Source organism: Drosophila eugracilis, unplaced genomic scaffold (genome assembly GCF_018153835.1).
Source record: "Drosophila eugracilis isolate 14026-0451.02 unplaced genomic scaffold, ASM1815383v1 contig_124, whole genome shotgun sequence".
Lineage (NCBI taxonomy): Eukaryota > Metazoa > Arthropoda > Insecta > Diptera > Drosophilidae > Drosophila > Drosophila eugracilis.
This window is the reverse complement of record NW_024572029.1, coordinates 160,788-186,398: the sequence shown is the minus strand read 5'-3', so window position 1 is coordinate 186,398 and position 25,611 is coordinate 160,788. Positions and strand designations below refer to the sequence as shown.

The window sequence follows — 25,611 nt, the reverse complement described above, 5'->3', positions numbered from 1 at the left end:
CTTACTTCTTCTTCAAGTCAAATGGCCCCGAGCCGAGAAACTGATTAACAACAGCTCACCTCGGCGCCTTGGACTTTGGAAGGATAATATGGCTAGTTGGTGGTGGTTGACGTTGAAATTGCAATGCCCTTTAGGATCACTTAAATGGTGGTGGATGTGAAGGTGGAACTTGGCTAGAGCGTAACTTTAATAGCTCCTTTTATAAATGTGTTTATTTTGAATGGGAAGAAGCTTAAACAGTGTGTTTACTTGGTATATATCTTATAGAAATCGTAGGATCTATTATTCTGAATAATCAAAACAGGACTTTCCTTCCTAAAAACCTTTTTAAACCCAACTTGACTGAATTTAACACCCTCAAATGAAGCCATAATTTGGTTACCTAAACATCCGGCAGGCTAATAAAAATATTTGTGTGAAAATTTCCGCCTCTCAATGATCCAGCCATAACTAGACCCTTTTTTTCCTGCCACTAACTAAGGGCAACCTTGTCAGGGGACAAGAGAGCCAGAGAGAAAACTAGTGAAAGAAGGCTGGGACCCAATCTCGTATCTATTACCACCAAAATGAAAGCGTCTGGGGACTCATTTAGTGGCCGCATAAAAAAAAACGTAGAAAAGGAAGATGGCATCAAGATGCTGGACACACCCACATTGCCACACACTCACTCACCCACTCACCCACTCATTCATTCATTCACTCATTCACACTCGCACATTGCTGGCCATACATATTCAAGCGGCGAATCCTTGGCATGAATCAATGGCGATGGGCTGGCTCTGGCATTTGAAAATACATTTTCCTCCCGGCTTTTCTCAAATGGAACCTTTGTGGCCAATGTGGCATAACAACACACACACATCAGCAATTGCCCAGGCGTTAACACCCACACACACACACACATTACATAATAGAGATGGACAAGTAATGAAAGTTGGAATCACAGACAGCTGGAGACAGAGACAGAGCTTGAAAGGGAATAGAATTTCCCATTGATTGGCCTTGAAAAAAATAAGACACACACACACACACACCCAGAAATGTGCCACTGTATTGGTAGCATTATCAAATCACAAAGTCCCCAGGCAATCGAAAATTCTGGAACTGCACTTGCAGTCTTTCCAAAAAAAAAACCAAAAAATGAAAAAGAGGGGGAAAAATCTAATTAGTGTCAAATCTGACCACTCAATCGCTCTCATAAAAGGCTGCACGAAAATGGGCTGCCTCATAATTACACATCGAATGGGTCAGATTTTCATACCTTTTTCACAAAATCGAGAACATAAGCCCATATTTCTGGTGATTAGTTTTCGTTGACAATGGTCAGGGCTCTTATATCAAGCCACGTTGCGTATACGCCACAGTGGCAGCTGATTGATAAATGCGACATTTTCGACATTCAAAACTGAACAAAAGGGTATTTTTTATTAATTAGGAAACTCAACGCCATCGATTCGATTCAACCAGAAAATCTTCTATAAATTAAGCTGTTGATTATATAGTTAACCTACTTTTCTACTAGCCAAATACAAGAACAAAAGTTTATGAAGAATAAAAGTAATCTCTCTCTCGATTAAATAGTCTCTTTCTGCTGAATTTACTTCTAATACCAAATTGCGTATACGCCCCATTTACCCGCTGCACTGGCAAACATCTTTTACCATAGTTCCCAATGCGAAATGCAAGCGAAATATATATCTAAATAAACTACGTCGCTGAGTCTGTTGTTTTTCGAAATAACTTTGAACTTTCGAATGCCCGACCGCAGGACTTTTATGCCCGCAATTCCTTCTTGCGGCATTCGTGAGCCCCTGGCCCCAGCGGGATGCCCATCTTGGCCATAAAGCGAAGCTCAGCTGGCTGCCTTTGTTGTTGGCCCGCTTAGTCCAAACATTAACATGGATGGAGACTTGTCTGGCAGTCGAATGGGTGGTATGGGTGGTATGGGTGGTATGGCTGGTACAAACACACACCCATCCACCATTGATATGCAAATAAGCCGATGTCTACCCATCGCAGTACTCGAACGTAATGCTAAGTACATAGATATATATAGTATATATACTACACATGCTGACATATTCGTTGATACAGATACATATACTAATGCTGGGACCGCTGATGCGTGCTTATGGAAAGTCAATCATTCGCTTTCAGGTTTTATCTGTCAGCTCTTGACTTTTGCAGTGACATTATTTTGTCTTAACTGACAAATGATTTGGCCTCCAACCGACTTTAGATAAGCATTCGACGAGGAGTTTTCCGAAGTTAGGCAGAGGAAGAGAGCGAGAGCGAGTTTTCCCTTAGTTTCTGCGGCAATGTCGGTGGCGGAGTTAGTGAAGCGAGTGCAGCTCAAATATGATGACAACCCGGTGGCTCCAGGACCATCCAGCCCATCATCCACCAACAAACCCCCAATCGAGGGATCGTATTATGGCGATGCCCGGAGGGGGAGAGAACTGGCAACTGGGAGCTGGGAAAATGCGAATGGAATATGGGGACGGCAACGCGCTAACGCTTTTAAATGGGCCACACAAAACGGCCCTGCCATGTGGAATCTGTGTGGAGCATCTTACGCATCAGCGCCATCTAATGCCTCCGGTTCACTGGTTCACTCTGCCCCTCTACTCTCCCCTTCTCCTATCCTCTATCCATCCTGTCCCCATGTAGCTTCCTCTTCCATTGCCTTCCAAATCTCATTCCCCCTTGCCTCCAAAATGGTTGACTGACTGACTCAGTGACTCAGTGACTGACATCTGGTAATGTCAACAGCAGTGGCTGCCAAGACTTGGCCAAAGACTTTGCAATTATTTGCAGTAGCTCGTTCGTCGCCAAGTGCTTGCCATATAAACTTTTACGAGGCCTGCACTCCACTCCACTTACACTGAAAGAAAGCAGAGCTGATCTGATTTTACAGATTCAAGTTGAAAAAGAGATAACTTGATGAGATCTCTGTATACCATTCCAAACTTAAGGTATAAACATAAATGAAAACTGAAAATCAATCTACTTTCTCTCCTTTCTTTCAGTGGACACTCACTCCCACACTCGCTAACAGGAAACCGGCTGCCAATTGGCTTCCATCAAAGTTCGTATTTGTCTTTGCAACTGTGGCATACAGATACAGATACAGTTAATGCCACTGATTCAGATACTCCTGGATTCCGTCATGACTGATTGTTAATTGCTTAGCCGTAGATAATCCACAGGAATGAGTTTCATTTCCACTGCCATGAATACAACCTGCTACTGGGGCTATTGTCTGGAGTCTTTCATCTGCCTGAACTGATTTTGCTTACTATTCTCCTAAGACACTGATGAATAAGGCATGACATGGCTTTTGGTAAGGCTATGAATATTATTAAATACATATTCAGCTACTTCTTATGGCTCCTATAAGTTTGAGTATGAAAACTGATTAGTAAACCTAAAGATCCAAATCTGAAAAAAGAGTTTTCCCCAATCTAACCCCAAAATAGATACCCAAAAACGACTCACCTGTTATCACTCTGGTGCAGTTGATGTTCTTCGGATACAGATTGGGATACTCCGGACTGTACAGCTCATTCTTGGTGGGATCTCCATCGACGAACAACCGACAACGATCCACCTGATCTTCTTCCGCCTGTCGCTCGCTGCGTCCTGCTCTTGGCGGCCGCGATATAGTCAACGGATGCTGTTCCTCCCTCCAACCACCAGGCTCACCCTCTGCCACATCTTCCTCCCGAAAGGGACTAGAGAAACCTCGTGCTGGAGGCGTGGCAGGGGTAAAATTCAATGGGCGGTCACCGCTCGTGATTATAACTGATTCATCCGTCGAAGACGAGCGATTTGCGATTAGCCCACTGCCGGCAGAAGCTGCAAGGAAATGAAAGGGAAATGAAAAATTCACCTGAGTATGCAGTTTGAATGGGTATATACAGATATTATATACTATATTTCTATATGCAGGCGCATACTACAGTTTTTTCGGCTGGCACAGCATCACATTTTGGTATGATAATAATAATCATGAGCATTAAAATTTATGTAAGGGGAGAACTTTTACCTTTTCCCCCTTTTTTTTTGTATTTTTAATAATGCGCATAACTTTTCACGGGCCAAAAAACTAAAAACGAGGAAAAGCACAACACAAGCGGTGAGCAGGTAAAGGATATATATATATATATATATATAGTGAATATATGCCGGCATGTTTGTACTTTCATATGTGTTTTCATATGCAGACAAGCAGACGCTTTCCCATTTTCACTTTCGACGCAGTTTTTCGGTTTTCTTAGTTTTTTAGTTTTTTTCTAACAAATATTCTGTTAAGCCACTACTTAAATGCACATTTATTTAGTTTTTTTTACCTTGCTTAAGACACAGTTTAAATATAAAACAAAAGTAATATAATATATAAAATAATAACCAGAATGCCGTGCTTAGCCACTCCTAAAAGACCACACAAAAGGTCTCCAAAAAGTATGCAATGGAAATTTTTCTATTAAAGCCTCAACCTGCCACGACTTCCCCTTCACTCTTAGCCATAATTTTCCATTCTGTTTTTCTATTTGAGCAACTGTGACTGTAACTGCAGCTGGAACAGTAACTGTAACATTGCAACTGTAACTGTAAAGGCAACGGCAACGGCAACGGCAACAGTAACTGAAACTGCACCTAAACAACAATCGTTAAGCCCATGCAAAGTAGCCCAGAGCACAGCACAAACACAACGCCACAAGCCTCTGTGTGTGGCGGGGGTGTGTATATGTGTGTGTTAACAGGGCATTGGCACAGCCAACAAAAAGTTGGTCCTTAACAAGCAACGAACTTTAGATGTCCTTAAAGTTATAAACAAAAAAGTGTTCCTTTAAAAAAAAAAAACCATAACAAATTGAAGGTTAATCATAAATCGAATAAACTAACTAACCGATTTAAGGAACTTCCCAAAGTAAACATTGCAAAATCAAACAACTAACTATATAATACTATATATATAGTAGGCTATATCTTGCCATGCTCACATTCAACAGCAAAGCAATTAGCTAAACTTTGGTTTCTGTTGGCAAATAGCAAGGGGTGGCCCAAAAACCGCAACTGATTGGTCCACTGGGTAAATTATACCAAACAGACACCAAATTAATTAGCGTAAATCAGTAAAGTAAATTCATTTGGCATTCACAAACATGGTTAGCAGCGATATCACTCAATGAAGTTTAATTTACTAATAGTTACGGCTTGAGATTGAATGTAATTTGGAACTTTAACTAGTTAAGTAGCCTTGATAGTAGTAGTCCTTAATGACCTGAAACAACTTTTCTTTCTTTTAAAAATTCCTCATAAATAATGTTTAACTCCTCTGCCTATTTGGCATATCTCCTTAGATATTCTAGACGAGTTTATGGGTCATAGAGTATTTAGTACAGTTGTAACAGCAACACAAACACAGCCTGAATACACACACACACACACAGAGGCATACAAACACACACACACACACAGAGAGAGAGAGAAAGACATGTGAAGTGTTTGCCTCACATTACATGGCTGCTAGTGCCTAATGATGTAGCAACAAATTTAATAAACATATTAAGTGTTGATGTTTTTGTAATCGCACAGGGCAACGCCAGATGTTACTCCACTTTGCCATCTCCATCTCACTTTCCCTCAGTCTCCTTCTCTCTCTATCTCTATATACCCACCTCTGTTTGCCTTGCCTTGCCTTGCTTTGCTTTCCTTTTTTTTTTTTACTACAAACATACACACACATATATAGGCTTGTGTATGGCCTCCATTTTGCCGTTAGTCAAAAGCTGCTTATTTCCGTTCTGGTTCTGTTTCTGTTGCCATTTCCGTTTCTGTTTCTGTTTCTGTTTCAGTTTCAGTAGTGGAAACAGGAGCTCCTCCTGTGTTTCCATGTTCCTGCACTCGAGCAAAACTATTTGTCACATCAATTAAACGGCAATGAACATTGAAATTAATTTAAATGCGTACATTAAATGGATTGCCATCTAATGAAGCGTTTTAACTGCCAACCATCTGCTTCTACCTTTGCTAAACTATAATTAAAATCTACCAATTGCCAGGCATTTTAGTTTAGTTGGAATTTAAACCTTGTGCTTAGTTTTAGTTGATTTGTTAAATTGTCATAATTGATTGGCTTGGGAGAAGCGCCTCGCTTTGCGATCGACTTCTATGGGCGTAGTTCTGCTTGTCTTCGTGTCGATTTCAGTTTTGGCCGCAAGTTGAACTTGCCAACCATAAAGTTTGCTGCGGAAAACCCTAGCCAAATACACGCCCCTTTTTAGCCCTTTACTTTGGATGCACAGCAAGAAATTTTGTGGTGGAAAAAATGAAAGGGAAATGCTGTTTCGTATCACTTTGAACTCTTCAAATCGAAAGAGCATTTAATAGATTGCTTTTTATCACCAACTTCTTTAACTCTTCAACTAATTTCGAATATATTTTCTAGTTTTTCTCCAATACCATAACCAAGTTTCTCTATCTTTATCCCCTGCTAAGTCATTGGATCTCCGACTTCATCGCGTTGTTCATTTATATTCATATTTGCATATGTCTGAGTCGGTGCAGCTGTCAGTGGGTCTCGTTGTATGGCATGGGTGTGTGTGTATGTTTATAAAGTATCTCTGCCACGCCCCCATCTCCACACCCGAAACCCCCCCTTCGATCCAAGTGCCTTGGGCTTTTTGGATTCCTAGCTGCTTCGTCGTCGTCGTCGTCTCTCGTATGTATTTTATTCGTCGACGCAGTTATTTGCTTTAATACACTCAATAGACTTAACACATTTTCCACGCCCCGTTCCCTTTCCCAATGCAAACCACTCAACCAAGCCACCTCACCCACCCACTTTTCAGCAACCCACACACTCGGTGTGTGTGTGTGTTTTGTAGTTTTCTGCAATAAATTTTGCATTTTGCTGGCTCTGCCAGAGACACCCAAGCAGCGAGAGTGGAAAACTAAAATGAAATAAAAAAATATATAATATTTCATTGCAAAGGCGACTGGTGAACGAGCGGAAAGAGTGCCTGACAGTGTCTGGAATATGGTTGGAAAATCATTAAGAAAAGTGTTAAAAAGAATTACTAATAATATTTGAAGATAATCTGAATTAAGAGCAAGCAAGTCTGCCGAGGCTTTCAGTTCTAGTTTCTTTATATTTTTACTTTTATTTTATAACTAATGTCTAGTTAGATGGTCTAAGATGATCTTTTATGTCAAGATCAAGTTCTATATTGGATATATGGTTAACATATGCTTGCCAAGGATATTCCATAATATGCACGAGTTTCGTATATAAGCTAAGTTAGTCCCTTAACCCATTTCAATATCGCAATGATCAAAATTTTATATTAAAACAGCCTTTTCCCCCTATCAGTTAATATCAGTCAAAATAATCGTTAGAAATCTAACCCATTTCACTTTTTAAACAGACCAACCAAGGCTTTAGTTAGTGGCTAAAATAATCAAGGAGAACGAGCTCCTACATTGCCCAAAACTCTAAAAATCTTAACCACTTTTTGAAAAATTTATGAAGGAAAATATATAATAATATATAAAAAAAAAAATATATATATATATTTATATAATTTATAAATTAACGTTTTTCTAAATGCCAAGGCAATTTTAAACAAACGCCGCTAATTTAACTATTAACAGCAATTTTCGGCAAATTGTATAATTAAAACAAAAAAGAAAAATTCGACTGTAACCGACAATTTTTTTAAAAATTTTAATATTTAAATGTAAGCGAAAAATTCAAATTTTAACAGAAAATGTTTGAATTTTAAGCAAGTTAACTGAAAGTTAAGTTTTGAATGTTACCCGCCCGTTAACGGCTGTGTTAGCTCAAAGTTAATTTTTCCCACACCGGGCTCCTTATAATTCCCAAGTAGTTCTAGCAGGAATGTTGTGACTAGGCCGCTGTTGGCCGGTGAAAATCAGTCAAGTCATTTTTGTGTGTGTGTGTTTGTGCTAGTTAAGTGCCTCCAAGTGGTCCAGTGGTACTCGCCATCACATTGGTGATACATGGACATGGCCTCCATGGAGGATGCAGTGCATCATGGATTTTCTTCGGGAATCCATTTCTGAGACTTCTGATGACGTCGACATGGACATGGCCTACATGGAAGATGCAGTGCATCATGGATTTTCATCGGAAGTCCATTTCTGAGACTTCTGATGACGTCGACATGGACATGGCCTCCATGGAGGATGCAGTGCATCATGGATTTTTTTCGGGAGTCCATTTTTGGGACTTCTGATGACGTTGTTTCTGGATTTAAATGACGATGCGAAAAATGGACATTGCCAAGCAGGAAATCATGGTAAGTGGCGAACTGTTTTATTCTATTTCATAAGCCAAGGGGTTTGTTTACCTCATAGCCGGCAGTGCTTGCGATGGCTTCTACATTGCCAGAGCAACTTAGATCGGCTATAGATATTAAGTTAAAGCCTTTAGCTTGTTATATATGTTTATAAGCCGAGTAGTTTCAAGGTGCTTCCGGAGTACATGGAAAATCAGCAGCCGCACTCCCTCCTCTAACGCCATGTGGTTCGTCTACACTTGGCCCAGCCGTGATCCATCAGTCAAGCGCGATGATGATTAGCCAGCCGCCCAGCTGCGATCGCTTCGAGTCCGTCAGTTCTGATAGCCAGATACTCCTCTGATTTAGTCACTTTCCTCTATTTGGGACTGCTCCCGCTGGGCATTTATGGATTTATGGACACACGGAGATTACTTCGGTTATGGAGACTAAGTCTGTCTACTCTGGAATCTTAAACCTTTGACGTTGGTCACCTACCTAATTCGTGCGTTATCTAGATAATTAGGATACTTAATAAGGGACGTTTTCAGAAAATGGCTCGAATCGCTAAAATGTCAAGATCAGCTAGGAAGGAACATAACACATATTTTACACATATTCAATCCCATTTTTGGGTCATTATTGGAGTTACTTTTAATTCATTTTACTTTTTCAACTTTGAATGCAGATGTATTAAGAATTATAAAACTAGCTCAGCGATGTATATTCAAATTCATATTCGGATCACTATTGGCTGAGTTATGGAAGTATTAATGATAAGGGTAATATAATCTTAGATTTTGGATTTATGAACCACCAACAAGCTCATCACGCCCAAGTCTGTCTACTTTGCATTTCTGCTCTGCAATCTGAAACTTTCATCCTTGGCTATCCACCTAACCTAATTAGGTTTATTTTGGGACTCAGCTTGAAAGTATAAAATATATTTATTAGCTTTCTTAATCAGCTTGCTGTTTCTTATTTTTTCTCAATCAAAATTTGGCTGCTTCTTCATTGATTCTAAAAACAAATCCCTCCTTTTATCGGGACAAAATCTTTAAACATTTAGTAAAGTTTATAATCCACTTTAACGATATATATTTTTAGATTTACGAACTGCTATGCATGGAGATTACCGATGGCTAACCATGGTGGCTAATTTCAACAGCATCAACAGTAATTTTTATTAATTAATAATGATTTAAATATGAAAAGTTGACTTGCAATTAAATAAAAACCCAAAATGTAAGTTTATAAAGAAAAACCTTCCTCACTTTCTGTAATTTTTAACAACTTCCTTATCATTCTTGGCCACTGTGCAGCTTCTGTTTTCCAGTGACTATAATTGCAACTGTGACTGGGACTGCGACTCAGCCTGTGACTGAGCATATTTATAGTTTTGTATTGTCTGGCAGCCAACCCAGAAATGACTAAAACTGCCTTTTGAGCGCCAGCTGAAAAGGAGATGCGAATGTGTGAGTGGGTGGGTGGTTTGCTATGTTCCTGGAAAGGAACCCCACAAAAGGGGGTTTTTCGCGCAGAAATTCCTCGACTGGCTGCTGGAAGGAACTCGTAGTTTGTACAGCTACAGCTGCAGTCGAGCACAAAGAGTAACTAAGTATATAATAATTTACAGTTTGCATTAAAATTTTCGTCTGCCAACTGAGGCTCTGCAGGGAAAACACTCCTCACTCCTCACTCCTCCCTCCTCCTCTTCCCTTTCTCCTACAGTCTGCATTTACAGAAAGTACATAATTTTCTCATGATTTACTAATTGCTGGAATCTGCCGCTTGTTGCTCCTCGACTTGTCCTCCTCGACGCCAACTTTTACAATTTACAAATTTCTATTGAATAAATTAAACGCTGATGCTGTAAGTAGGTAAGGGGATGGGGAAATATGCTTGCTCCTTGCTAAAATACTCTCTCTTCTAAGTCAATGTAAATACATATATTAATCACCCATTCCATGGACCATTCCAACGAACATTCAAAGGGCTTTGAAGTCATGGCAAACAGTAGGGAAATGCCAATCCATAATTGAGTGGGCAAACATTTAATCATTGATTTCCTATTGATTTGCAAACAGCCCAGAAACCTTCTGCTCCCAACACTTTAATCGGATTTAACTTGAAGATTTTTATTAACTAAAATTAACATAAGAAGCTTGACTAGTGAATGAGTTTATGAGTTAAGAGTTAAGTAAAATTGCAAATCAAAGTATGCTTAAATTTCCCATAAATGTGCGAAAAACTCCCCTCTTTTCAACATCTATTCATCAATTTTTTGGTTTCATAAAGGGATTACAACAGATCCTTGGCAACGAGGCAAAACCAGGGGATTGTTTAAGCATCACACTAGAGTGGGTGGCAAGGGAGGAATATGTAGCAACAGCTAGTACAGATTTCTGAATGCCACTGATTCACATTCCGCAATATTCGGGCGTCAAGTGAAAAGTGGGCGAGGCCAAATGGCAATATGTTACTACTTGCCACATAATTCGCAATTAACATGGCAAAATGTGGCACTTGGCAGCGAACGAGGAAAGAATAGGCAAAGAGGGTGTGCACTGTAAGGAAAATGTTAAGGAAAATAAGAAGGATTCTGCATACTTTGGGTAAATTTACAAGATATCTTGACAGTTAAACTATCCTGAAAAATATCAAATAAATTGAGAAATATCCAAGGCAAGTTTTAGTCCTAAATAAAGTTATAATTTTTAAAGATAATATTTAATATTTACTTAAAATATTCGTAATAAACATCTAGCAGATCTCCCATCACTTCTTCGTGATCATAACAATTTGTAAATGGCGAATGAAAATCGAGGAAATAAATGCTAAATGTGATTAATGGACTATTTGCGGCCTGCATATATGCCAGAAAGCATCTTTTTGTGGAAGGTGTGCGAGCCTGTCAGAGCCATATGGACCAGCCCGATAATAATTTATAGAAACTTTTCGCACGTGTGCCATTAATTGTGGGCCCCACATAAGCGGAAAACATCAACAACATTATCGGGTGGAAAAAGGCACTCGTCAGGCGATGAAGATGGAGTGGATATGGTAACAATAACTAAGACACGCGATGTGGGTTTTTCTCTGCCTTTTCTTTTCTTATTTTCTTTTTTGGCTGGATTCCCATAGTCGTCGGTCGTCGGTCGTCGGTCGTCCTGCATCTCAAGTTGCCGCTCGTGTTGCAGAATTTCAATTTTGGTCTGGCGCAGCACATAAATAAAATCAGTTTTATTATTTTTCGGGGTGGGTGAGATGCCACGATAGAGAGTGAGACAGAGAGAGAGAGCTGCCCAGAGGGCGACATACACACAGGATCCTTCGAGCGGAATTGGGGTTTAAGTGGGCGTGACAGCCGCCCAACTGCTGTCGATGAAGCCACAATGCAACCTGAAGTTGCAATTAGCAATAAAACATGGCAGCAGCATCCCGGCAACAAAAGATGCACATCTCATGTTCACTCTTGAAAATTTATGGTACCTAATACCCATCCAATTGCCCCAATACCCCCTCCCCACCCCCTGCTGTAAGCTAAGCTCATTAGCCTTTGGAAAAACCACCTCCGCACAGCAGAAATCACCTGGCATTGCAAGCTAGTTCAGTTAATAAAACCAGTTATTTCTAATTGGTAGATGAATGTTAGTTACGGAATGGGCTTGTGCGTCGGTGGTTATACTCGCATGTGGAAATAGATGCCTGAGGTCATAATCATCAATTATGCTGTTATTCTCCCCCATTCAGCCCATCACAAAAACACACCTCCCTCTTGCCTTATTAAGGCATTTTCGACTGCTGAACTCTTAAATCGACATGACAGACAATGGTTTATATTTCCCATTTCCCCACCCAGAAACCCAGATTATAATCTGGAAGCCATAATGGCGAAAGGATTTCAGTTTAGTTTCAGACTTTAAGTGCATTCTAGGGCTTTATAATTGTTTGGCATTTGAGGCATTAGAAAGCCGCTTAATTGTTTGTAAGCGATAAATTAACATTTTACATTTTTTAGAAAATATTTAAAAATATTTATCATAAACTTCCATCAATTAACAGCCTATCAGTATTCGTTTTTTAAGTAATAATAATTTAATAACCCACTTAATATATTTTTTATGACTACTCCAATGTAAAAAATACCTTTTTTTATATGTCAAACATATAAATATGCCATTAAAAATTAATCGAAAACATTTATAAAAAAAATTTCGATATTTACGCAAGTCTGATGACAGGCATAGGTATCCCTCCCAAAAAGTGTTAATCGTTTTGTCATTTTTTCAAACATTTTTTTATTGACAAGCTTTTTACCCTTCGCCATCTTTTTATCGACCATTTTGTGTTAATTTTCCTACCCATATTTGTTTTCCACTGTTTCCCATTAAATTGCTTTTTCCCAAACAATTTTTAAAGTAATTTTCATGCAATTGCTGAGATTTGTTAGCCCCATTTTCCCCGCCTGGCATTTGCATGTCATGGATAGCATTGGAAATGTCAAATTTTGGCCAAAACGCAGAACAAACGAAATATCAACTGTGATGGAGGACACACGGGTACATAAGCCCAGAGAAGAGGAACCGGAAGTTGGGAGACAATAAGTATGTCAGGCGCAACTAACTGAAGCAGCGACATGCCGCAGATTAATTTGCAACATTTCCAACAACCACGGCAACTTGCAACACACTTCCGTTTCGCGGGTGGATTCTCAAAATTGTTAAATTGAAATGAAATGCCCGACAATTGGATTCCGACAGGCAAATTGAGAGCAAGGCTCCTGTCCTCCTCCTGCTTCTGTTCTCTACCTCCTCCCACCTACTCCTACTCCGATCTATATAGTACGTATTATCCCCCCCAACTGAAACTGGCGGATCTTTGGCAACGTGAAACCCCAAGCCTTGACGTCGTTTTAATTTTGAGTGAGGGCGCAGAGATTTAAAATGAAATCAGCGTGCGGCAATGTCAGATGATAAAAGGGGATGTTATTTTAACCCCCCCATTCAGGCCCCAGGGGCGCACGTCGAACCAGAAGCGGAACCAAATGAGAGGCTCACAAGAGGCAGGGGTAAGGGAAATGAAAGGAAAAGGAAACAAAAATATAGTGTAAAGTATACAACGACTATCGTGATACCTATTAATCAGTAACTTGAAATAGGTTTTCCTTTTTGATATTTCAATAAGCTGAAGTTTTAGTAACAGTTTATCAGTTTTTATCATAACCAAAGCTTAAAACTTGTTTAAATATCCAATAAAACGATCTATTAATAACATTTATTTTCTATTTGACTTAAAACCTTTGAAAAAAATAACTTAAAATCATCTACTTTATCCTCTTGAACTACTCGAATACCAGGTATGAAAATTATAGCCAGCGGAATCTGAACACGAACGGAACTCTTTAACCGAGCCGCACAACCGCACCGCCCACCGCCCACCTTTACACCACCCAGCAATCCCTCGACCTCGACCTCAACAATCCCCCCTTTCTGCCATAGTGCGTGCTTAGTGGGTGGAATGAAAACGCGAAATGAAAATCTGCAGGCAAACTGTCAATTTGCAGCGAAAATTTGATTAGGGTTGACTGCATTTTCACTCAGATCTCTGGTCTAGAGAAAACTGGGTTGCGGTGGCGGCAGGTGGCAGGCGGCGGGCAGCAGGTTGAGCAAGCGAGCACCTGACAGCGGGAAATCGAGAATGCGAATGAGAAGACAAGGCAAACAATTCGCAGAAAAATCCTTAAAGTGTAATAAAAATGAAGATAAACTCAAATGTTTTCTTTGTAAATTAAATAGATATTTAACAGCAGCAATTGGGAATATTTTAAGGTCAGAAAAGCATTAAGCTGTATTATTTTAAGGTATTTCCTATATCAATACCTCAATTATTAATAAGATAAATTCTTTAAAAGTTTCCCAAAATGCTTAGAAATGTATGTTTTCCCAACGGTTTTTTGCTCTCGCAGAAACTTTCCACAAAGTAAGGCAAACATTTTCATTCCGCTTGTGAAAATATTTACAGAATATAATTTTGTGTAGTATGTTTACCAAACCGCAGAGCCAGACACAAGCTTAGGTCTTTTCTAAGGCACAAAAATAAAAAGAGCTCACATCCTGGCTGGCTGAAAGACAGCAAGACAGCCATCCAGACAACATGGGTTAAGGGCGGGCTGAAAGAGGGGGCTAGCCCGAGCATTGTTACCAACTTAGATTAAAAGTGATAGCCAAACAAACGCTCCTAGCAGCGGCACCAATTGAGAAAGCAATCGCAGCTCAGGAAAAAAAAAATTGAAGAAATGTGAAAAGAAAAACCTTGCAGGGAAACCAGGCAAGTTAGGGAAATGGGAATGGTACAAAAACAAAACGAAACAAAAAGAAAAAGAAAATGTATAATTGAAATCAGTGTCAAGACAGTGCCAGAGAAAACAGGAACAGGAGCAGCCGGGACAATTCAGGATGGCACTTAAGTCGAATGGCCAAAACAAGCAGCACAAGGCAGTGGGAAAACAGCGGAAAAGCCAAGTGCAAGATGCAGAAATTAGAGGCAAATAAGAGCAGGCAAAGCAAAAAAAAAATAAAATAAGGAGGAAATAATTCCAGAGTAAGGAAGCGCACACAAATTAGCTAATGTTGAATAAAGCCAAAGTCAAAACCAATTCCATTCCCTCAACTTCTCCAAGTTTCCAGCCCGGACTCACTTCCTTCTCCCTGCCCCTGGGGAAACAGGGCGTCGTCGTCCACAATTGGGTCAACTAACATTTGGAGCAAATGGCCAAGTGCGACGGGCCGTGACAGGAGCATGAAAAGTGCTTTAAACAAACATTGGCCAGATCTCCTTAAATTTTTTGGTCAAGATGTAAGTAAGAAAAGTGTTAAGATAACGAATACTTGGAAGTGTAAACTTGGCAGAGGGGTTAAAAGGGAAATTCTACACCAGGCAGAAATCTATATAAAAACACAAATTAGAAGAGTAAATCATAATCAAATATCTAAAATTCTTTCGCTATTACAATTTAGTAATGAAATGATTTGCAAACACGATAATTAAAATATTTTCTATGCGAATCATGGAAATGCCAACAATATGGTCACCCGCACATATTCGTTAATTGTGCATTCAAACAAATATCACGAAATATGTGTTAAATCTAGCTAAAGGACTTAAATGTAATTAGTGCAATGCTACAGTTATTTTCTTTGCAAGCTATTTATTCAAATTTTAATTAGGTAAAATTATTCAAACGAAATACTCATTGTCATTGCCGTGGGAAATGTGAGTATGATTGAATATTAAAGGCCCAGATACTTCTATAGAAATTTAGTTTATAGAAATTATTTAACTTAATTTAATTCCAAAGAGTAAACAATACCATCTAGATTGTTTAATAGTTTGTTCATTGTCCGAGAAGCTTTCGTGTCTTTAAAGACCATATATCTTTGGCTGATTTAGGGAATGACAGAAGCCAGCTTCCAGCCAGTTATTCGAAACGAAAGTGGCAAATTGATTGTCTTTTGTGCTGGGGAAAAAGGTGAGACAATTATTTACAAATCCAGACAACCATTTGTCCCACTCACACAGTTAATCCCCCCCTATTGCAGCGATCCTGCCCCCTGCCACCCTACCAAGATGGCAACTCAAAACTGGCAACTGGCTATTTGTTAGCATTTTGCAGTCATTACGCAATCCCGCAGTAGTTGCCCCACAGCAGGCAGCCCAATAGCCCTTAATTAATGGCCACTTTTGGGAACAGTTGGCAGTTTCTAATTTCAAATAAATAAACGCAATCCCCAATGGAAGGAGGAACCAATTCCACACCCTTCTCCTCCTCCTCGACACCTAGAAAATATAGCTACTACTCGATTTACCGAAATCAAATGGAAATTCTCTACTCGCCAGGCTTTTACATATATTTGTAAAATTTCTCTTTCACACATTTAAATCTGCTTTTTTGTTTGTTTTTTATATTTTTTTTTCTTTTGGGTATTTGAATGCTAACATTCCATAGACGAATATTTCCGCTTGATTGCCACGTGTGGTAATTTCCTTGCCCCGATAAATTTGGGGTTTATCCCCCCGATTTTCCCCAAACCTCATCGCATCCTTTTGCCATTTTTCATGTCAAAATTATTCAATTATTGGCGAAGCGAAGGAAAATAAACGAAATAAAAGAAAGCCAACGGCAATGTAAGGAACTCAAAGTGGTTGTTTTTTTGGCAGAGTCGACTTGTTGATACCCATTACTTAATTTTTACTTTATTTTACTTTCCATTTCAGTTCCTGATTGAAAAATTAAAGACTTTCGCTCGGACCAATTGTTGGCCATGTTAATATGGATTTTAAATTTCAATTTTATCATTAATAAATTTATAAATATTTACCCAGAGTGCTAAAAATGTACAGCAAACGGTATGTGCCTAACCCAACGTTTCTAGATGTAAACAAAACGAATTTACAGTTATATGTGTGGACTCCGTCGCGATTTTATCCTCTGTCTTCACATCTTTTTCGCACTTGCTGAGCCCTTGCAAGCATACACACACACACATACTCGAGACGCAGTTTTCGGTTTTTTTCCTTTGGTTTTAACTTACATTTTAGATCAAATTTTTCTTTGCTTTCGTTTGTTTCCAATGTAACTGACTTAGTTTATCACTGTATTTCATCGATTAGATATTTTAAAGTTGCATAAATTATGTTTTAACACTTTGTTTTAGCTTTCCGTTAACGAAACTAAACTTTGCGCTTGGCTTGACGGCTAGAGATGGCAAACGATCTACTATGGATGTGGACTGTTCCTCGATCTACACTATCGACTCCTATTTTCCCCATCGATACATCGAATACTCATATCGATTTCTTTGTTATTGAGCGTGTTTACATATTTTATGTAAAATAAGAAGGGTTTTGATCTTTGAAAAGTATAGACTTAATTATCAAAGTTGCTGCTTGCAAAATGTAAGTTGTACTTAAAAAAGCCACCGTAATCATTCTAATTTTTTTTATTTCGATTAGCAGACCTCTTTATACATATATTTATTTATATATCCAGATATGCCCCATTCTACCCTGGACTCATTGAGCGTAAAAGGCAACAATATGGTTAGCGACTGTGTGTGTGTGTGTGTGCGTGCGAGAGTTGACTTCCGGTCGCCGCCATCTTGTGGGGGTCACATTTTCTGCATGCATTAATTTACAATTACGATAGACTGTCGACAGCTGCCTCCCTCCCACCCTGCCTTTCCTTTTCCTTTCGATCCGAACCTGAATCTGATTCTGAATCCTTCGCTTGGGTTACGTAAATTATTATGCCAAAAAAGAAATTAGGCAAAATTATATGTGGCTTCGGCTTTGGTTCCTGTTGACCTTTTTTGCCCTGTGTTTTTGTGTTACTAAACGATTTTCAGTTACTAAAACTAGACGACCCTTGGCTTCTTGCAGCTTCAGTTACTAAAAGCCCAAAAATGTCCCCTTTGGCCTGATCAGGTGGGTGAATTTGTCAGCTCGAAGTTAGTGCAACGATGTCCAACCTTCTCGAGCAATTAAATGAATCCCTATCAAAGGAAAGGATGGCCAGGCCAACGTCCCAAGTCCTGGAACCACAGGACAGCTGGTAAATGCTCGACCAATGGCGTCAATCAATTACTCTAGTTGAGACAACGCATCTGCGGTGGCACACAAGGATATCTGGGCGGACATTGAGGGCGTGGCACTGTCTTGAGGTTAATGTCGATTGGCCAGAGAAAGAGTGACCATAATGGCAGGACAATTGAGTGTGTTTTTATGCAAGGATGGTCTAGCTGGTAGATATTTATGGCTGCTTTAAAGGTTGATATCATTTTAATTATAAATATGTACGTCTTTAAGGGCCACTTCACGTTTATTACATTTTTTTGCTTTTATAAAAAGTCTCTTAATTTCATAAAAACCGCAGAAAAACCCCTGACAAATCGTTGGAAATCGTATAGCCTTGAGGCCCTCATCGATTTCCGTGGGACTTAAAGTTAAGCAGGCAAACAATTGGCCAATTAAGTGAACTCAACTCGACTGAAAGGACATACTTATGCATATCGATAAATCAGCTTGCAGGTACAAGCCAACTTTATATATATATAGAGAGAGAGAGAGATGTACGTATATGTAAATAGTATGGTATTATGGAGGATTCTCGTACTTTGTGTATTTGTGCCATGTTGACCAACTTGGCCGACTGCCACAAAATGCGACAAACATAACAAAAAAAAAATGTGAAAAAATAGTAGGGAAATGCCGCGAAAGTGCCATCCCTTTTACACGACCTTGACTGCACACACACACACATAAACATACTGCAAAAGCATATATGTATATGTATAAAAAGTTCAAAAACGAAAAAATACCTTGTCTGGGCGAAAAGTTTGCGACTTGTTTTTGCGCTCGATGCGAAAAATGTGCGAGTTCGAGTCAATTAATTACAGGCAGCCGAACACAGAACTCTACCCAAGCTCAAACAAACACAAGCACAGAAACACATACGTATATGTACTATACGTCCTATACATATATCATCTTTGTGCGTGGCTTTGTGTAGCCTACAATTTGGGGCACACTCACTCATACACACATTCTTGTACATTCAGGATTCGAATTTTTATGTCCAAAAGCGAAAATGTATGCATTCGACTTTGTGTACTTGTGTGCGGAATTGGTAACACACAAAGGGCCACAAATGCCATATGGCCATATGGGCATATAGATGATGATCCAACATATAGCCGATATATCTCCCAGTGCCTGTATGAGTGTGTCCGCATAAATAAGCAAACAAATGAACGTCTAATGAGGTCAGAGAACGGGGCAATGGCCATGTCCTAGCCAATAAAAGTTACTCTTGGGCATGTGTGAAGATGCTTTCAGCGTTACACTGACAGAAAAGTTACTAAAGGTTAAGGCTAGGAATCTCTGGAAGGCGCTTGAAGGGATAAACAAGCGAGTAAGAGTATTCATAGTTGCTTTTGCCCAAGTATTTACTAATTAATTCTTACAATTTCTCCCAGTGCAGTCACGCACTTTAACACATCACCCCTCTCACTTTTGCCTTTGGCTATGTTGTGGCACTTACCGTAAACTGCTTGGCCAACAATTAGCAACATTAGCAGCGAACAGCGTGAGCCTTGGATTAACCTTTGATTTTGTTGCTGTTGCTGTTGCTGTGGCTGTTGCTGCTGATGCTGTTCGTGTGGCCGCTGCTGTGGTTGTTGTCCGCTGCTGCAAGTGCTTCTTCTTCTTCGCATTTTGTGTGAGGTTTGCCAGCTTCAGTCTTATTGTCTCCGTCTCGCTTTAACACGCTCACGCCCTCTCCTTCGGCCGTAAGAGTCCTCCACACGTAACTGTAAAATATAGTCAAGAAGAAGAAGAACAAGGCAAGGATAAGTCCAGGATCGAGAAACATGAACAAGAAACACTATAAGTACAGATATGGGTATAAGAATAGGAATAGCAGGTAAAGAAAATTGAAGATTTTGATAAAAAAAGTGTTTAAAAATCATATTTTTTAAAGGTTAAGCTCTCTATAATGTCTTTTTATATCAAAAGTATTACAAATTACATTGCCCTACTATCTTGCCCTCGACTGTAACAGTAGGAACATAACGGAAATCCAATTGGAGCGAGTGTAAGACAATTGCTCGAGTTTGTTCAAACAATTTTGCGCGCTCCTTTCCGTCTTTCGTCGCGCCAGCAAATGAGTTTTTCCTCAAATTGAGTTTTCGCCGCTGGCGAAATGTCAGCACCAAAAATAAATGATAATCCCATCAAGTGTTGGCAAATTGCAGACAAATATATTGCAATTTGTTTGGAATTTGCTGAAGGATTATCAAGGATGCTGACGGCACGAAACAAGGGTGTTGATATGGAATTTCAAAATTTAATTAATTTTCCCGTAGTCTGTTTCGCTAATTCCTTATAAATTCCAACATTGTTATCGTCTATAATTTTACAACCATTTAACCATAATTGTTAGCTTTGTTTGCTGCTTAAAGTTTTAAGGTTCTTAAAGTTGCTTAAATTAAAAGTTAGTTTAGGAAAAGTGTTTTCTATTTTCGTAATATTTGTCATATTTTAACGACCATTTCATTGATATCAGTTTAATACGTTTTCCTTTACAGACAGGCAAAGGAAAAACCTTGATTCAAAGAAAGTCTTTACCCGAAATTAAAGCCTTTGAGAGTGTTTTCCCTTTGGGCCACAAATATTTTGCCTTGTCGCTGACATCGTTTGATGAAAGTGAAATCTTGGAGGACATGAAAGGCGAGCATCCTGCACATTTTACCTCTTTCTTTTTTTCTCTTTTTTTTTCGGAGGCTGCACCTGACTGACCCAAATGTGTTGGCATTTTTCTGGGGGCCTTCTGCTAGCCCCCCCTTCCCCACGTATGAAAAAGCTGCCCCCTTGCCGACCCCGCGGCGCCATAAAGCATGACCCAATTGAATTGTTACGCTCGTGCTAATAAAATTTTATGTGCGGCTATTATTAGGCTCTCGTGTCTGTTCGTGTCCTGCGGCACCGCAACACACACACACACATCCAATGTCACTTAGGATCCTGCGGCTCTCCTATTAGTACACGAAAAATACTTTAAAAAATATTCAAAATATCATTTGTAGAGTTAGCTGTTAGTGCTTTTTAAGGTTTTATTTAGAAATTTATTGGGAAATATTTGGATTTATCATTTTAAGGATTTTATTATAAATTTATTGAATATTTTCTTAGCTTAGGTTCATGTTTAATGTGTAAAAAGTTTACATTCCTTTCTTTTTATATCCTTTTTACAACAAGTTCCCTTAAGGTAATATTTGTAAGATATATCCTCCTGATATTTACCCTTGATTTCCCTCCGTGTAAGTTTATATGATTTGTTTATGTTCCTTCACTTGTTTTTGTGGTATTATTTTGTCCATTGTTTGAAATTTTATTTTGATACTCTCTGCTGCTTTTAAGGCGAAACTAATTTGTTTCCTGTATTGATTTTGTTGGGTTGGTTTTGTGGGGCAGAAAGGATATCCTACTTTATCCTCGCATTCCTTCAAATCGCTTCGTCGTCGCGACGGCGTCCAGAAATTTATGCATAACTTTGCTCCTTCCGAATCTTTGATATCCAAACGCTTTGATTACACGCCCCGCCACCCAATCGCCCATTTAGCCATACTTTAGCCCCGATTTTCCACTTTATTCTCTGCATGTTTTTCGCATTTTTTGCGCTTCGCTTGTCTTAGCCGATTTCTCGTGGCGTTAAGTACTCAACCAAAAAGAACGAAAAAAAAAACACAAAGAAAATAAAAACAACAAACGAAAGGCCAGGAAAAACTCTTGGCCACTTGGAAAAAAAAAGGAAGGGGAAAAAATAGCCAGCCCCGCCTACGCGATTTGCATGGAGGCGTCGAGACAAAAGGGCGCTAACACCCCTAACCGGGGATCATGGCCAAAATTGGGACATTGGCCCGGGACTTTCATTAGGCCAAAATACATGGCGAAAGTGTGCAATTGACGCAAAATGCTTTCGTGTCCATTTGCGGGCAAGGAAAAGGGCTCAATTCGAGAATGGAATTTGGGAAAAGGATTTCTGGCCTGGCCAGGCAATTGATGGGCTCTAATTTCCTCAATAAAAGAAAAGGCAGCTCATTGATGAGGCCAAAATAAGCTTAGATTTTCAAGTTCTTCTAAAGAAATACTAATAGAGCTGTAATTAGAGACATTCTTTAATCCTTTATTTATTACTTTTTTGCTTGTTAAATGTAAAATCTCAGAAAATTCTAACAAAAAAGTCAGTTAGAAATATGAAAATCGAGGAGTTTTCCCTCTGATTTCAATGGCTGGCTAACAAAAAAGTTTTGCACCAACGCGGAGCCAAGCCACATATGTATATTCTCATCAATTTGCCATAATTTCTGCCCCTCGGAAAACTGCCATAAAGTGTCGTAAAGTGCATTAGAGCGCACTTGGCATAACGCAGCCAACAATAAGGAAACACCAAGGACTTGGGGGGACTTCAGGATGCGGAGACTGACAGGAAAAGAGCAACAGAAGTCCAAATGGTTGTCGGTGTATGTGTGTGTGTTTTGCATAAATATTCATGGTAGGCGGGTGAAATGTGGGCGGGGCTTTGGCCACAAGAATTGCGCCAGCGGGGCGACTAACACCTTCTGGCAAGACAAAAAATAAAAGAAAGAAACCAAAAAAAAAAGAAAATGGGAAAATCAAAAAAAGGAAAAAAGAGGGAGCTGGAAAACACAGGAGGGAAATTCCCCGCTGTCGTTTGCCGTTTGGCCCATTCCTGTCCCGATTCCCCATACTTTATGCCCATTTCTGATTGTTTATTAGTGCGGCAAAGTCCAACGAGTGGGCCCCAAAAGGGGAGAACGGTGGCAAAGGGGGGCAAAGAGGGCGTGGTCGTTTGGGGAAAGGCATTTTTAATGCCTTGGTACATTTATTGGCGTGTTTTACGCGCCATAAACTGAAATTCATAAACATTTTTTATGCACTTACATGTGTAAATGTGTTCGGTGTTCGCTTTTGGTTACCAGGAATGCATCCTGGAGTATGGGTTAAACTGGGTGTAGAGATGTGGGTGTTGGCTTCTCTGTAGGGTTAAGGGCTCTCTACCAAAGGTAACATACACATATTTTTTTTCTGTCGAGGTGTATGTTTTGGGTGTGTGTGTGTGCGCTATCCTGCATTGCGAAAATGCGGCATAAAAATTCATTTTATTGCTTACGTTTTTGTATTGTGTACTGGTGCTGCTACCCTTGCCTTGGACAACTCTGTGGGGGCATCTGGGGTTAAGGGGTCGGTCGCCTGTCTTAGGTGCAGTTCGGAATTATATATGAGCACGTAGAGAGGAGCAACAGCTTTTCGCCCGGAGCATGTAAATGTGCATAAAAATAACAAAACATTTGAATACCCTCTGCAAGGTTATAAAATATCATCACAGATTCCAAACATTCTATATATAACACTCGAATTGCAGGCATAAGAAAATAAATGAAGATTGAAAGTGATTTCATTCTAAATCACTTTCAATCTTCAATCCCAAAATCTTGTTCAAATATAAGAAATTATCAAAGTTTTTCTGCATTTTCCTTCGAAATGGCTAAAAATTACTTTTATTGCCTTTCAACTAGTAAATAGAAATCACTGCACCTCTCCCTGTAATATTTAACCAATTAAAATCATGTTAACGAGGCGATATAATAATAATAAAATCATTTTTTATCATTGCCATGATACCCATTTATGGCCCATGGCTATGAACATTTTTTCTTTCCATTTCACTGAACGAGCAGAAGAAGAAAAAAACGGATGAATATGATCGAAAGGAAGGGGTTTTATTTAAGCCTTTCCCTAATCGTTTTTCCGGCATACGGGCGGAGGGTCGACCTTCTTCAGGTTGCCAACTGGCGACAGGCCACTTGCCCGAAAATGGCGACAAACCAGTGCGGCACATTACGCATACGCAGCGTGGGACTCATGCATATGCAAAGGTTGCGGATGCGGATGCGGATAAGGATGAGAGAACATATATATGTGTCTGTGTGCGTGTGTGTGGGTGATACTGATAAGGGCATTAAGGACTCCACTGACTTTGCGCAGGCCATTCGAAATTGGCAACACACACTCGATTTGGTGTGGCATCTTGGGGTGATAATTGCGCCCGTACCAGAGTTCCGATAAGGTCAAAGGTTGCCCAGCTAGCCAAAGGAAATAGCAAATGGCCAAACAATGGTCAAAGGAAAATTGGCAAGAGCCGAAAGTTCAGAAGGCCAGCACCTGCACACAATCGAAAAACCGAAGTTATGACCGAGACAAACAAGGCTGGCACAGAGAGAAAAGTTGTACGGGAAACTAAATGGATTTCATGGTAAGAAAGATATTTATTTTATGAACTGAATGATAGATATAGCTAAGAAAATATCCCATTTTCTAGGCATTTAAATAGGCTTTTATAATCTTTGAACTTTATTTTCTCAGTGAACTTTTAGCCTAAGGGAAAACTTCATTCCTTTGAGAGAAAAACTCTTGCGCCGACTCATGTGCCATGAAAATTGTTTTCATTTCCAATTCCAATTATTATTTTTATGTGCATTCATTGTCTGCGAGCCACGCATGATTTTATAGCCAAAATGCTGAGTCAGCTGTGAGGGAAAACACGCTCCAAGTCCACTGTACTTGATTAATTTGAACAAGTTCGAGTGGGGGCACCGAGTTTTTCCCTCTCTCTTAGCTTTCCATCTCAATTACCTACTTTATATTAACAGCGCTGTTTCACTCTTGACTGGCCACCAAAGGCCAAAAACTCCCCTCATTCCCCTTATTTTTCCCCCAAAAAAAACCCCATCCAGGATGCCATGACTTCATGCCACGTACGTGTCGAGCTCTGAGGAGCTGATGATGACTGGGAGGTCCTTGGAATTGAAACAAATTCGAACATGGTCCTGGCAAAATGGCAAAATGGCTAGAAACCTGCCCCGTCACATCTACATAAAGTAACAACGGCAACAACAATTACTGCCCATGAAAGCCGGGCGAAGAATCTGTTGACATGCCCAGGGAACCGAAATTAAGTGCACGGTGTGGCAAATTTCATTTGCAACGGAGGGAGTTCTCAAGCGTTTTTAATATCTCTTAATTAAGGAGGTAATTAAAGGATATTAAGGATGTGCTAAGGCTTGGAAGAAGAGGTTTTGGACTTAAACAGGTTTTTGGCTTTTATTAAGTATTTTAATTCAGTTGATTAGTAAAATAAGTAGCTAAGATTATCTATTTTCACATTTCTAAGCTGTTAATGTAATAAATTTCCAGCATTTTCCATAACACACCTTGCAAAAATTATAACAAAACTTAAACCACCTTTATAACAGCTTAAACTTGTTTACAAGTTATTGTATAACACACAATTTCCGCTATTTGTTATCTTCTTCATCAGCCACAAAGTGTTATATTTGCAATATAACAGTTTCAATGTTACTTCTTGGTTTTTATATTGCTCGTCTATTATTCTTTAATTTTAACACAAATCTTTAAAAGTGTTCCATATTTTAAAGTTATAATTAATAATTATTGTTGTTTTTGTAATACAAATCAACTGGCCTTCGCCAAACGATATTATTTAATATTAATTGCCATTTCAAATAATGTAAACAAAGAGAGAGCAAAATGAGAGAGGAGCACCAAAACGAAGATCTATGGCAACGCTCTCAGCCTCTCTCTGCCCTCTGCGCTTAGAACTCTCCCACTAATTGGCCAGTCATAATCCGTCGCCTCTCTAAGC

General features: G+C 39.4%; 1 protein-coding gene across 3 annotated transcripts in view; it reads right to left on the bottom strand.

The window, feature by feature from the left end:
- The window catches only part of LOC108118365, an 84,378-nt gene that overhangs the window by 27,596 nt on the left and 31,171 nt on the right, over positions 1-25,611 (bottom strand). For all 3 annotated transcript variants that reach the window (XM_017231034.2, XM_017231035.2, XM_017231036.2), the window contains 2 exons: positions 19,408-19,675; positions 3,499-3,858 (listed from right to left, as the gene is read on the bottom strand). In XM_017231034.2, the coding sequence (XP_017086523.1) occupies positions 3,499-3,858; positions 19,408-19,579 (532 nt within the window). In that variant the 5' untranslated portion in view covers positions 19,580-19,675. The remainder of the gene's footprint in view (positions 1-3,498; positions 3,859-19,407; positions 19,676-25,611) is intronic.